General features: G+C 44.5%; 1 protein-coding gene across 1 annotated transcript in view; it reads left to right on the top strand.

The window, feature by feature from the left end:
* CPVL (carboxypeptidase vitellogenic like) overlaps window positions 1-13,861 on the top strand; it is a 114,035-nt gene that overhangs the window by 12,634 nt on the left and 87,540 nt on the right. Inside the window, exons 3-5 of the mRNA XM_030295166.1 lie at window positions 10,101-10,215; window positions 11,373-11,431; window positions 13,092-13,171. Of these exons, the coding sequence (XP_030151026.1) occupies window positions 10,101-10,215; window positions 11,373-11,431; window positions 13,092-13,171 (254 nt within the window). The remainder of the gene's footprint in view (window positions 1-10,100; window positions 10,216-11,372; window positions 11,432-13,091; window positions 13,172-13,861) is intronic.

Below are 13,861 nucleotides of genomic sequence, written 5' to 3'. Positions count from 1 at the left end.
TGTACAGAACTAAGCCAGTCACAATGCGGGATGTTAAAGAAGACAGGAAATGGGCCATTCCAAATTGGAAGTCCCTGAATGCCAACGAAGAATGCAAATTAATTGTTGTGTGTGTGTGTGGGGGGGGGGGTTAATACGTTACAAAGCGAAACTGGGGTTTTCCACATTTAAGAAGATAAAAAGGCAGAAGATAATTACTGTTAAAATTAGAAGTCTTCCCACTGGAGAAAGATACGCGGTATTTGACTTTGTCTTATAGATATAGGAATATAGGTAATTTGTTGAATTATTTGCATCAAATGTGATAGAGCCCAAATCCGAGGCATTTAGACTTAGGCCTAAGCCCCTTTACTAGACCCCATCTTGCTCCTCTGGCCACGGGGAGTTGCTGGGATTCCTAGAATCTGAGTATCTGGTGACTGAGAAAGTTCAGTATCATATTGAGGAGTCAGCAAGGTTGGAATAGAGTGAGGTAGCCAGCCTCCCAAGAGCGATCTTTAGTTTCTTGATGTTCATGCTCCTGTGTAGTCACCTGCCATATTGAATTAAGGCTGGCCTTCGTGACCAATACACTATAGCAGAAGTGATGGTGTGTGACTTACAAGGCTCCTATTAAGGGCAGTGCTGCTTCCGCCTTGGTCTCTTGGATCACTCACCCTGAGGGAAGCCAGATGCCATTGGGAGGACACTAAGACAACCATATGGATAAACCTGTTTGGAGAGGAAGTGCATGTTCCACCCACCAGTCAGCACCAACATTATTAGATGATCTTCATCCAGCCCAAGTCAGATGACTGTAGCCCTGGCTGATATCTTGGCTGTCACTTCATGAGAGATCTTGAGCCAGAACTGTCCAGTCAGATGTCCCCAAATTCCTGGTCCACAGAAAGCACGAGAGATAATAAATGATTATTGTTATCTTAGACCACTAGGTTTCGGATGCATGTTATACAGCATTAGATGACTAATATAACCTCGCATCCTATACTCTTTGGGCTGTGACTACGATATCTTATGACAACTAGAATTCGTTCCAGTTCTGTCCTTTTACTTGCTCCACAGTAATAGAGCTATCAACATTTTCCCTGGACAGTGAACATGATATTAGGCTTTGTCAGTAGAGGGTGCTGGAGAGACATTGCAGGAGGAAGTTGGCTTCTCTTCCTGTTCCCTTGTCCTGCATTTCACTTTCTCCTGGCCCTGCTGTCCAGTCCGTCAGCAGGGCGTGTGTGGGAACATCCGGTAGCCCTCTGCTCTAGCTGGGCGCCCAGACCGCAAAGACCCTCAACAACCTTATAATCCTGGCTCCGTCCCAGTGACCACCTGGCTGCAGCTCCTTCAACACGGACACCGTAACATCCTAGGCCATGCCAGTGAGCAGGTTCCCTAAGCCAACTCTCAGCAGCCTTGGCCACCTGTACCTGAGGCTGGTTTCCCATTCCCTTCCCAACGGGGACCCCGTGCACTCCAGGTTGTGTGCCACTTTCACACAAGTGGACTCCCAACATTTTGACTTGCTCTGTACCTGCTCCCACCAGCCACAGACCGCTTTTCCCTGGAGGCCTTTCCTCCTTGCCCCTGGATTCCTGGCCAGTTTTGAGCCAGGCAACCCAGTGAACTTCCCAGCCACCCAGTGGGTATAACCATAACTTCTCCAAGGAATTCTAGACCATAGTCTTGGGACTTACACCTTAGGGTGTAAGCCTTGGGAAGAGCCCCATCGCTACCATATGAGTTTGTCCATCCATGGGCACTTTCCCTCAGCCCAGAGTACTCTTTGGAGTTCTCCTCACATATTTATGGTTATCCCCCATTATAATGAATATCTCTTTAAAATTTCCCTGTTCCTTGGTGGACCCAGGAAGCCTGTCCAGCATGCTGATATTTGGCCAACACTGAGGATGTGCCTCTTGGGGGAGCAGACCCCCCTGGCATTACATCCCCACTTCTGCCCACCGGTCGGTGGGTGTGATACCCATGGTGGATGGGGACCAGAGCAAACACTGGAACCTGTAACAGAATTAAAGGTCAATATTTCCATATGAAAAGTAATAACTTTAAAATGGGAAAATTTAAAAATTAAAATTGCTACATGGTTTCTGTCTTCTGATTGGACCCTAACTAATATATCCACCCCATTCTAAATCCTTCTCTCCTGCCCCGAGACACCAAGGGCAGAAAGTATGGTCAACTGGAAAGGCATCAGGAGCCGGGACAGCCAGTCTTTCTGTCTCAGCCTTATTCTGACCAAGGCCACAGGATCACTTATCTGTGCTTCATTCCTCTCTTGGCAGATCAACATGCTTTGTTTCTCCAGGTATCTGGCAGAAGATGGCTGCCCTACAGTTTCTGCCTTTACCTGTTCTCGAACTATGCAGTCACCAAAGATCCACTAGCACTTCTGCTAGGGGCAGATGTGATTGGCCCGCTCTGGGTCAGGTGTTCTTTCTCAGTCCAATCAGCTAAAGCTGAGGTGCCGTTTCGTGTGATGTAAGCATGACTAATGGGCCCTTTCTTTTGGTAAATGGAGAGTCAGTTCCTAGAGAAGGGGTTGTGGATAGAACAGATCTCTGGAAACTATGTCTACCACAGATGGCCGCAAATCCATTAGTCATACGACCAAGATTTGGAGGTCGTAGATATTTGTCCTCAGACTTGCACTGTTTATCGTCTTTGCTATTATTGTAATAACGGCACTGGAGATCTGGAGGAAGAGAAGGTAGGTGAGACAAAACAAGGAGAAAACAGCTAAAAGTGATAAATTACAGATCATTCCGTCCATAGACATATTCAAAATGCAGAAACCGTTGTGTGCCTGATTTAACATGGAGAAGAAGGCGACTAACTTGTTCAACCATTTCTTTGTTTGCAACAAGAATGGGAAAGACACGCCTCTCTCCAGCACCACCCCGCTTACCGCCATTCATTCTAAATTCCAACTTTGTGGCATGAGGCACCAACAGAGAAGCCATAACTGCCTCATGAAGGAATGAGAGCCAAGTACAAAGGTTAAGAAGGAGAAAGGAAAAGAAGATTCTAGTGGTGTGTAAGTTGGCTCAAATTAATGAGGTGACTCAAAGCTCCATGAGAGTCAGTGGGAGCTTGGTAGTTATGTCAAGAGGCCTCAAAACAGAAAACAAACAAACAAACAAACAAGCAAACAGAAAAACCAAAACACGTTTGAGGAAGTTAGTTTTCCCGATGATGGGGCAATGGCAACAATCGTAGTAAAGGAAGATTTAGCGAGAGGTCAACAGCAACCACTGTAAGTAAAAATTCTTCCCCAAAGCACAAAATGTCTTAAGCAAGTTGTTTATACGTATTGGGAGTGGGTGTGTAGAATTAAAATGTTACTAGTTAGCTAGTTAGCGATTCTAGTCACAAAACCAATTGCGTTAAATAAAACTCGCTGCCTTGATTAAACCATTAATGCAGCAGCTGAAGTATCAGCGGAACTGGGATCTGTGTGGCAAAATGGGAGTCCATTCAAACATACTTGGGGGAATTTCAAGACATTTACTTGGGGTACTAATGACTTCAATTAAGATAGAACACATTACTTAAACCAAGCAAATGATCAGCCTCTGCATATAGAAGTGCGAAGGGAGCTTTAATTAATTTACTAATTGCACGTCTCATCTTAAGCGGTACCACTGATTTGGGCCTGTTAGTGGTTTGGTTGCTGTTTTCTCTTACAAAGTGTGGTGCCCTTTGTGGGGTGGGTGGGAGGAAGAGGGTAGCTAGAGTATGTACCCAGCCCTGGGCATTGGCGGACAATGTTGCCCTAATACTTGCTTAGATACCTAAGATTTCCTGGTGGCAGATTTCCTGGTCTTCTGTATAAAATGCAATCAAGTGACTTCCGAGTACCAAGATTGGCAAGACTTTAGTGCCACTCCCACCCCCAGATATATGAACTTCCTGCTTCAGTGATATGTGTGAGACCTGAGTAGAAGGTTATCTTTACGGTGGAATACAAAAGAGGGCTTCAGAGGACAGAAAAGAAGGTGGGTATGGTTTGACGGGGAGCGGGGTGACAAGGAAGGCTCAGAGCACAAGGGGATGCCTTCTACAGAGGGCATGTCCACGTGGGGAGCAAAGGGCAGGCGGGCTTGGTTTCGTTAGTGTCTACCTGTGTTCCTCTGTGCTCGCTTAGAAGCAAGGAGAAAGGGAGAAACTGGGTGTTTCCAAGTATCCTTTTATGTACAGAATGTCAAACCGAATGAATGAGTGTCACTTATTGGAATGATGATCTATTAAGACGTCGGGGAGATTTGTTCACCATCGTTATGAATAAGTATTGGGATGCGCTAATGTGAGACATGGTGAAACTTCTGTGTGTAGAGGTTCTAAAACACTAAATAAATAACCTGCTTCCTTCTGGGCTTTTCATTTGGGAACAAACCCTGAGAAAGGAGTGTCCAAGTTCATGAATTGGCCACCAGGGGTCACCAGAAGAATTTAAAGGGCTTCTGAAGCAAAGCCCTGGTTTCTTGCTCACCAACAAAAGGTGCAGGTTTGTGGGACCTGTGTGCCCACACTCTTCTCCAGTGGAGAGGCTTCTCGCTCAAACATTTACTATTCCTGTGTCCCTTCTCATATTTATAATTTCTTCGTCCCTTCTTCGTGATCATCAGTTCTTGCTACACTACTTGGACCTACACAACATTAATAGAGATCTTATTTTCTTTATAATTAAACATATAAATGCTTATTAGTAGAGGATTACTTACTTTTAAGGTCTTAGCTCGAATGTTAGCCCCTCACCAGACGTCTTCTTTAAGTAGTCAATCTAATGGCTTTCTATTACTCTCTCATATCACCCGTTTATTTAATTACTTATTTATTTCCTGTCTTCTTACCTCCCCAGAAAAATAAGCAGAGCTAACATTTAAATAGATGTTTGGCTATTAATAGCCAGACACTGTTCTAAGTGCTGTGCATATATTCTTTGAATCTATATCGCAACCATATAAGATAGGCATTATTATTATTTTTTTTAAGCAGAAGACACTAAGACACAGAGAAGGTAAGTAACTTGCCCAAGAGCACACAGCTATAAAATAAAATAGTTGGAATTCAGACCTTGCTAGTCTTGTGCCAAAATACATGCTCTTAAACATTAAGTATCCTACTGTCCAAACCTTAGAACAATGCCTGTCAGTGTTGTATGTTAAATGGGTTAATACATTGTGGTAAATCCAGAATGCTGTATGGTTTAGCCAAAAGATGATATGCACTATTATGAAAAGATTTTCACATGTTAAGTGAATACAGTAAATATAGAATATTTTATATAGCCTGATTCTATTTTTGGAAAAAAGTATTTACACACATAGCATATATAATATCTACAAAATATATTTATATGTGTGTGTATGGGGGGTGCATAGAGAAAAACCTGGAAAACTAACCATCTCCACGATCATCTCTGGGGACTACAACTGGTGGGATAAGGGAGTTTTTTTAATACCCTCTTGAATACAAATTAATTAAGAGTAAGTGCTTTCTTTGTAACATAAAAAATTTTAAGGAAAATTCTAGAACTTTTCACAAAAATAAATGTACTATTTCTCGTGTTCCATATGCTCTTGAATTATCGCTTCAAAATAATAAGTACTTTAAAAGCCCTGAACTTTGTTAAGTCTTAAGTGAATTAAAGCACTTGCTTCTTATAAGTTTTTCAATGTGGGTTTTTGTTCAGGATGTCTTTGTTTACTTTTATTCTTTCCTAAGTCGGGGGTGCAGAGGGGGAGAGGGCTGCATTCTCACAACTGAGAGCTGAATATGTCACCCTAGGAATGATCACATTACAGCTCTATGCCATTATTCTTGATGTAATTATTGTTGCAGGCCATGTCATTAGGATGTCATATCAGATTACAAAAGTCTGTGTGCTGTGACATAACTAACTCTTGGGGCTTTAGCACTGACTATGTAAACCTTGATTTTCCAGCATCTGACTTTTGCATTTCATTACAGATGAGGCTAGTATTAGCTCATAGGTTGGTTGGAGTGTGGTAGAAAGATGTGTGCATGGAGTTTTCTTTTTTCTTTTTTTTAATTTTTATTTAATTTATTTTTTTTATTTACATCCAAGTTAGTTAGCATATAGTGCAACAGTGACTTCAGGAGTAGATTCCTTAATGCCTCTGACCCATGTAGCCCATACCGCCCCCCCCACAACCCCTCCAGTAACCCTCTGTCTGTGCTCCATATTTAAGAGTCTCTTATGTTTTTGTCCTCCTCCCTGTTTTTTATTATTTTGCTTCCCTTTCCTTATGTTCATCTGTTTTGTCTCTTAAAGTCCTCATATGAGTGAAGTCATATGATATTTGTCTTTCTCTGCCTAATTTCACTTGGGGTAATACCCCCTAGTTCCACCCGCGTAGTTGCAAATGGCAAGATCTCATTCTTTTTGATTGCCGAGTAATATGGAGTTTTCTTTAAAAACGGGCTTCCTCAAGGGGTATTGAGCTCATTTACCTCCTTCAGGAAAGTACAATTGAGGAGCAAGGTCGGCTGAGGTTGGAGGTGTGTATGCTGATCTCTTATTATTGAAGCATTCCAAGAATGCAGTGTCCTGTGCTTCAAAGTTGCATAATAAAGATGTTTGGCACCGATGTGTTTGACTTGACTTTGTAGTGTGGCCTCTCAGGGTCAGGCTATTTTTCTGAGAGCCCAGAGGTCCCATCATTGTGCCAGGTCACAGGAAGGGACATGAAAAGGGAGGGGAGGGGAGGGGAGGGGAGGGCAAAGACCAGAGGGCCAGGGCACCCAAGAGGACAAACTTCCTTTACCCTTGCAGCTTCTCAGCCCTGCCTCCACATCAGAACCATCCGAGAGCTTTGAAAAAGTCTGATGGCTGCCTCACCCCAGACCAATTGATTTGGTATCACTGGCATTTGGGCCTAGGCACTAACGTTTCAAGAAGGTATTTTAATGGGTGGCCAAGGTTGAGAACCACTGGCTCACATGTAGCATACCGTGGCTTCTGGAAGCTCTTGTGCACATTCGGAAAGAAGTGGGGGCTGGGCGTCCACTGGGATGGGTGGGTGCACAGTACCTCCCATTCCCAGGGAGGCTGGACCTACATCCACTGAGATCCATTGCTTCTCCATTTCTAATATGCTCCCTTGCTGAGTGAGTACAAGTGGAAGGTGGTCCCGGTAAGTGGTGTTGAACAGCACGTTAGAGCGTGGGCCGGGAGCTAAAAATCACTTATTCAGACCAAGCGCACACAGTCAGGGCCAGGCAGGTTAGGGTACAGATGGTTCTGTTTATCTGGCCCAGCAGAGTTTGCAATAGCATTTCATGATCCATTTTCTCACGCCTGTGAGGTGGGCATTATTGCCATTTGATGGACTGGGAAGCCGAGGGCTGGAAGATTCTGAGGGTCAGGATCACACAGCTGTTTTGTGGCCAAGTAGAACCAGAATCTGCCGGGCTTCCAATTCCGGTTGGTATGCCAATGCCCCACTTCCCCACAGCAGCCTTAGAAAGCCGTCTTTGATTTTAATATTTCCTAGCTCAACTTATAAGAGAAATCCCTAATTCTTTTCAATTCTTTATGGACATTTGCAAGGGGACTAACTAGTGAAAAACTGACCAGGGAAGGTATTGGCCAAAGGTGCAAGGGAAAACACCAAACAAGCCGCTTTTCCGGTCCTCTCATTTATAGAGAGTTTATCTTTTTTTTAAATTTTTTTTTAATGTTTTTTATTTATTTTTGGGACAGGGAGAGACAGAGCATGAACGGGGGAGGGGCAGAGAGAGAGGGAGACACAGAATCGGAAACAGGTTCCAGGCTCCGAGCCATCAGCCCAGAGCCTGACGCGGGGCTCGAACTCACGGACCGCGAGATCGTGACCTGGCTGAAGTCGGACGCTTAACCGACTGCGCCACCCAGGCGCCCCTATAGAGAGTTTATCTTAAAACCATCTATAACTCTTAGTGTTTCTTTCTCACATCAGTCGCTAACGTGTGCAGAACACGTATTATATCCCACTCAACTGAGCTTTTCGAAGATTAATTTTAGCCCTCACATCAACCACATGACATAGGTACTATTACTGATCCTCATTTTACAGATGGGGAAACTGAGGTTCAGAGAGCTTGGGCATCTTGCTTAAGGTCACACAGCTAGTAGATAGGTAAGCCCCGATCTGAATCCAGTTAGGGGTAAGACCTCACGGACTTCCATTATACTGGGCTGATTTTTAGCCCTGTATACAGCCCTACAGTCCTGCTGACCCAAGTTCCCAGTCTGACTCTGGGCTCCTACCTTTTCTACTTGTTTCTTTAACCACAGTGATTGTTTGTACTTATTATACCTTTATCACACGTTAGGCATTGTTCCAGAAGCTTTACAAATTTTACCTCATTTAATTCCTTGATGCGGGAGAAGGGACCTCAGGGTAGACCCTCCTAGAGAGGCTCTTGTCCAGCTTACGGCTGTGCTTACCACCACCTCCCCTTCTGCAAGGCTGACTTTGTCGGGCTCCTGGTGACCCGAGAGGAGAAATCCCTGTCTCACATCTGTCTTTATGGTTAGAACCCTGTGGTCAGCTCTGCTTCTAGGTTCTTGGCTGTGGTGCCCAGATCTCCTCCCCTTGCATTAGTCTTGCCTCTGCCCACAGCCTTCTCACATCATCCAGGTAGATGGAACCAGTCTGTTCAAATGTGCAAATGAAACACTGACTGCTCTCTACGTGACTGGGCTAAGTAAGAGGTTGTAGATTTCGTTCTGAGCTAAAGCAATGAGATCTTGCTTGCTAAGCCTGGCTGACTGAACATCAAATGAGCCATGACTTGCAGCCAACACTCACTGTCACATCCAACTGTGAGCCTCCCTGAAGCCACTTTGAGCTCCTTTCAGATTGCTCTGGAGGATTCACGTAGGACCTGGTGACCTCTCGTTCACCACTCTCACATCTAGCTCTTTTCTGTGTTGACGATTTTCCTCCGCCATTTCCCTCTGTCTGTGGCATTGTTCCCTGGCTCCTCTCATGGCTGGATCCATCTAGAATTCAGATCTCCTTCAACTCAAGATCTCACTCAGTCTTTCCTTGATCACCTGTGTTTAAAGGAAACACCATTCTTTTCTGCCTTCATCCACTCTCTTAACATCGCCTTTATTGCCTCTTCACACTCTTTAATCATTGGGTTTATTCTTTATAGTCTCTGTGTCACATGAAAATAGAAGCAAAAGAGAATAAGTCTTTTTCTTTTTCTTTACTGCCAGAAACTGATTTTTCATCATCCCCACTCTGCCAATGACCTTTTCTTATTTACTTCTTCCCTGTCTCCTAAATCAATTTGTACCTTGTTTGGGGTTTTGTTACTAACTGATTCTGGGCCTATGCACTTCTTCTCAGTTCCCTCATGTTTTTTTTTTTTTTAATGTTTATTTTTGAGAAAGAGAGACAGACAGAATGCAAGCAGGGGAGGGGCAGACAGAGAGGGAGACACAGAATCTGAAGCAGGTTCCAGGCTCTGAGCTGTTAGCACAGAGCCCGACGTGGGGCTTGAACTCACGAAGTGTGAGACCATGACCTGAGCCGAAGTCGGATGCTTAACCGACTGAGCCACCCAGGCGCCCCACAGTTCCCTCATGTTGAATAAAGATGCTGTTGTCCTTGTGGGCACCCTCTCAATGAATGAAATCAGAAAGGCAGTTTGGGCTCCAGTGAAGCAGGTGAACTGTCACCGAGGAGGACAGGTTCTTTGTTGTGCCTCTTTGGGAACATGTTGGCCAAACGCAAGTTTAAACAGATTTAAAAAATATAGCCACGCCCTAGGCAATGTCTGGGTCTCTAGGGGCCTACAGAGGCAAAGCTTCTATCTTCAGTGGGTTTTCTGGCTATTGGCAGGAAAAGACTGAACTGAGCAAGATAGATACCAGCACGATGAGGCAAATACTAATTTAAAACAAGAGGTAACCAGCACTGTGCTTGTAATGGAGAGCGGACACCGAGGTCTGGGCAGGCTTTATGAGAATTAGGCAAGGCAGTGAAAAACACAGGGTTTGGATATGTTTGCTTGGGTGTATTCTTTTGCTTAGTGCTCCGTGTGGTCATCAGCTTCTTTGTCCCCCTTAGGTACAGCCCATGGCTACTCCAGTAGTTCTCTGGCTGCAGGGTGGGCCAGGAGGTTCATCCATGTTTGGACTTTTTGTGGAGCACGGACCTTATATTGTCACAAGTAACATGACTGGTAAGTATTACTTGGACTCTGTTTTCCCATGGAGAGGTTTTCACCTGAAACTTACATCTGCTGCATAAAAAAAAAAAAAAAAATTAAAGTATACATAGAACCACTAGGAATAGCTTGATAGTTTCAGGTTATAAAAACACAGCTTTCTGACAATGTCTGTCCAAGAAGGAGGAGCCACCAGGCTGAGTGTCCTGGCTGGGCTGCTTTCTCCCTTGAAATCTGAGTGAAAGGTTCTAAGCTACTTTCTTGCAATCTGCTGCTGACTTAAGCAATCTGGGCTTATGAAAGCAGTTGGTATTTATTACTATTTGGGCAAGCTCTTTTGCATGAGCCTAATGGGTGGAATTGTATCTCTAATTATTCACATCAACGGAACACCGTATGGTTCAGTAGCATAAATGGTCAGATACCCTGGAAGCAAGATGCTGTGGGTGGAGACGGAGGTGAAGGAAGGGGCGGAGGAACCACATCTGGTTGTAACCCTGGGTCACCTCCATCTCATTTTGGGGGTTGGGGAAGATTGTTTACTTTCCCTGGGACAGAATTTGGAGGGTGAACGACTTTGTCACTCAGGTATAAAAGAGTTGTTCTCTTTGGCATTAGGAAGGAAGAAGAGGCTTTAGAAGAAGCCACTGGGAAGGAATCGACGGGAAGTCGATTTCCTTCCCGTGTGGTATCTCCCTGAGGGCTCCGAGGCATGTGTTTCTCGGTGTTTATACCTGCTTGTTTATTTCATCCTCAGGTGGGCACAGGGTTCAGTTTTACTGACGACCCCCAGGGATACGCAGTCAATGAGGATGAGGCTTTAGAAGAAGAGACTTTAAGAATGGTTGATTGGATCAGACAGATAGGAGGTTTATGGGTTTTTTTCTAAGCGAAACAGTTGCAAGGGGTTTTGCTTCCAAACTTTATCCTAGATGGAGAAACCCTCTGGGGGTTTCTCTAGGTCCGGGAAAAGTAGAGGAGAAGAGGGGAGAAGAAAAAAGGTGCTGGTGTCTGCTCCCTACGGTATGAGGCTGAAGCAGTGTCAAAGGGACCCCAGGAGTTCATTGACACGATGGGGACAGGTGGGCTTGCTGGGCTGCTGACCGGAGCCAGGCCGTAGGTGGGCTGGTTGGTTAACGACCCAGTCTCAAACCTCCTCTCTGTTTTACTAGTGCGTCCCAGAGAGTTTTCTTGGATCACCACATTTTCCATGCTTTACATTGATAATCCAGTGAGTATCCGATGGTCCTATGAAATGCCAAGTGGGCCTCTCTTGTCTTTTTCCTTTATATAAGGTACATTTAAAACATAAGGGAAAAGAGGGGTGCCTGGGTGGCTCAGTTGATTAAGCGACCCCCTTCAGCCTAGGTCATGATCTCGCCGTTCCCGAGTTCGAGCCCCGCGTCAGGCTCTGTGCTGACAGCTCGGAGCCTGGAGCCTGTTAGGGATTCTGTGTCTCCCTTGCTCTCTGCCCCTCCCCCACTCACACTCTGTCCCCGTCTCTGTCTCTCTCAAAAATAAAAATAAACGTTTAAAAAACATTTTTAAAAAAAAAATAGGGAAAAGAAACAGGTTTAGGGTTTTCTTTATAAAACAGAATTTAATCTCTTAAACACCATCTGAGATGTCGTTTTTCCAGCATATATCATTAAATCTGAGTTTGGAGGAATTTTACTTGCTACTTTCTCTCCTCTCATTTTTAATCTTATGAAATGTCCTGTTCACTGAATTATATCATCCAGGATAAGGGATTGGTTTCTTTCGACGGATGATCCGGCTTCCCCGTATCATGGGTTATTGTATAGTATTGGAATTCCTAACATTTCTAGCAGAGTTGTAGATTTCAAAAGTCAAAGCTAGTCTCCTTCATTTATCACAGTGAGCCCCATCTAGGAGCAAAACGTGGGGTTCTCCTTTGGAAGTTCTTCTGAAATTGAGTCCAATAAACAGAAAAATAGGAGAGTAACTTTAGAGTTAGCTTCTGCAGATCAGGAGTGTCGTTGCCCCCTAACTGATTTCTCTGATTTCTCTCATGCCCCAGATGGTTCAGAGAAAACAGATAAATAGGGAGAAAAAAAAAAGTCCAACGTACTTGTTCCCTCTTTTCCCACCAAGTTTTGTCAGCCATCCTCTTTCCTCGTCTACAATTGCGTCTTTCAAAAGAAGTCGAATGAAATGTCCTGTTCCCTTGTGTGTTTAGGGAAAGCAAAAACAAAAATGTTTACACCTAGTTGAGGTGGATCCTTTATGCAGATTTTTGACACAAAATAAGTGGCAACTTCTTCTGGATTTACAGCTTGGTTGTCTATGCGCTTCTAGGTGTAAGGAAGTGTTAGTTTCAAACTAATCTTTATTTTAAAACTTCTCTACTGAAGGTGAAGGGGCTTAGTGGCCATATTTCTCACAAATAAAAAAAATGAAAACACACACACACTCACAAACTATCGTTCATCTCCAGCCTAGAGAGTTCCTTCTTAGCAGGACAGAGCAATGCACCCTCCAGGTTTCAGAGAGAGGACAACTTTGGGTCTTTTGATAGTGCAGCGGTGGGGGGGGGGGGGTGCAGCAGGAAAGGTGAATGGCTCCCCTTTAAATCAATATCTGGCAGGGTCCACATTGTGGAATCAGGACAGCTCAGCCACTGACCCCAGGGCAGAGCTTTGTGCTGTTCTTTTATTTGGGGTTGGTGGAGGGGAGAGGCAAAAGGTGAAATGCAGCATTGCCCCCACCATGGGGATGGGTAAAGGCACATGGGGTAGTGTGGCAGAAATCCCAGCTCAGAGGCTTGGCCTTTGGAATAAGGTTGATTTCCTTCCCATGTGGTATCTCCCTGAGGGCTCCGAGGCGTGTGTTTCTCGGTGTTTATACCTGCTTATTTATTTCATCCTCAGGTGGGCACAGGGTTCAGTTTTACTGACGACCCCCAGGGATACGCAGTCAATGAGGATGATGTGGCACGGAATTTATACAGGTAAAAGGTCTTGGCTGTCTCTTGACCTTCAGACCAAACGTTTTTCTATTTCGATACGGAAATTCACCCAATGGTGTCAGTGGTACTAATGGATCCTCATGGACTAATTCTTAAAGACATATTAAGAATACTTCTACGTGAGGAGCTCACACACACACACACACACACACACACACACGTGTGCGTGTGCGCACATGTGCATACACACAGTCTGCTTTTTGCTTTGTTACTTTATCACTGATAACTGTGAAAATGGCCGGCAGACTTGTTGGGATGAGCACTGGGTGTCATCTGTAAGCGATGAATTGCTAAATTCTACTCCTGAAACCAATACCGCACTATACTTGAATTTATTATTTTTTTTTTCAACGTTTATTTATTTTTGGGACAGAGAGAGACAGAGCATGAACGGGGGAGGGGCAGAGAGAGAGGGAGACACAGAATCAGAAACAAGCTCCAGGCTCCGAGCCGTCAGCCCAGAACCCGACGCGGGGCTCGAACCCACGGACCGCGAGATCGTGACCTGGCTGAAGTCGGACGCTTAACCGACTGCGCCACCCAGGCGCCCCTGCACTATACTTGAATTTAAATAAATTAAAAAACAACAACAACAACAACAACAACAACAAATGTTCAGCAAGAAAATAACAAGGAGGGCTGAAATCCTAAGGCACGATTGTAATTTTGTAA

The sequence above is a fragment of the Lynx canadensis genome, chromosome A2 (genome assembly GCF_007474595.2).
Source record: "Lynx canadensis isolate LIC74 chromosome A2, mLynCan4.pri.v2, whole genome shotgun sequence".
Taxonomy (NCBI): Eukaryota; Metazoa; Chordata; class Mammalia; order Carnivora; family Felidae; genus Lynx; species Lynx canadensis.
This window is presented reverse-complemented; position numbering and strand designations above follow the sequence as displayed.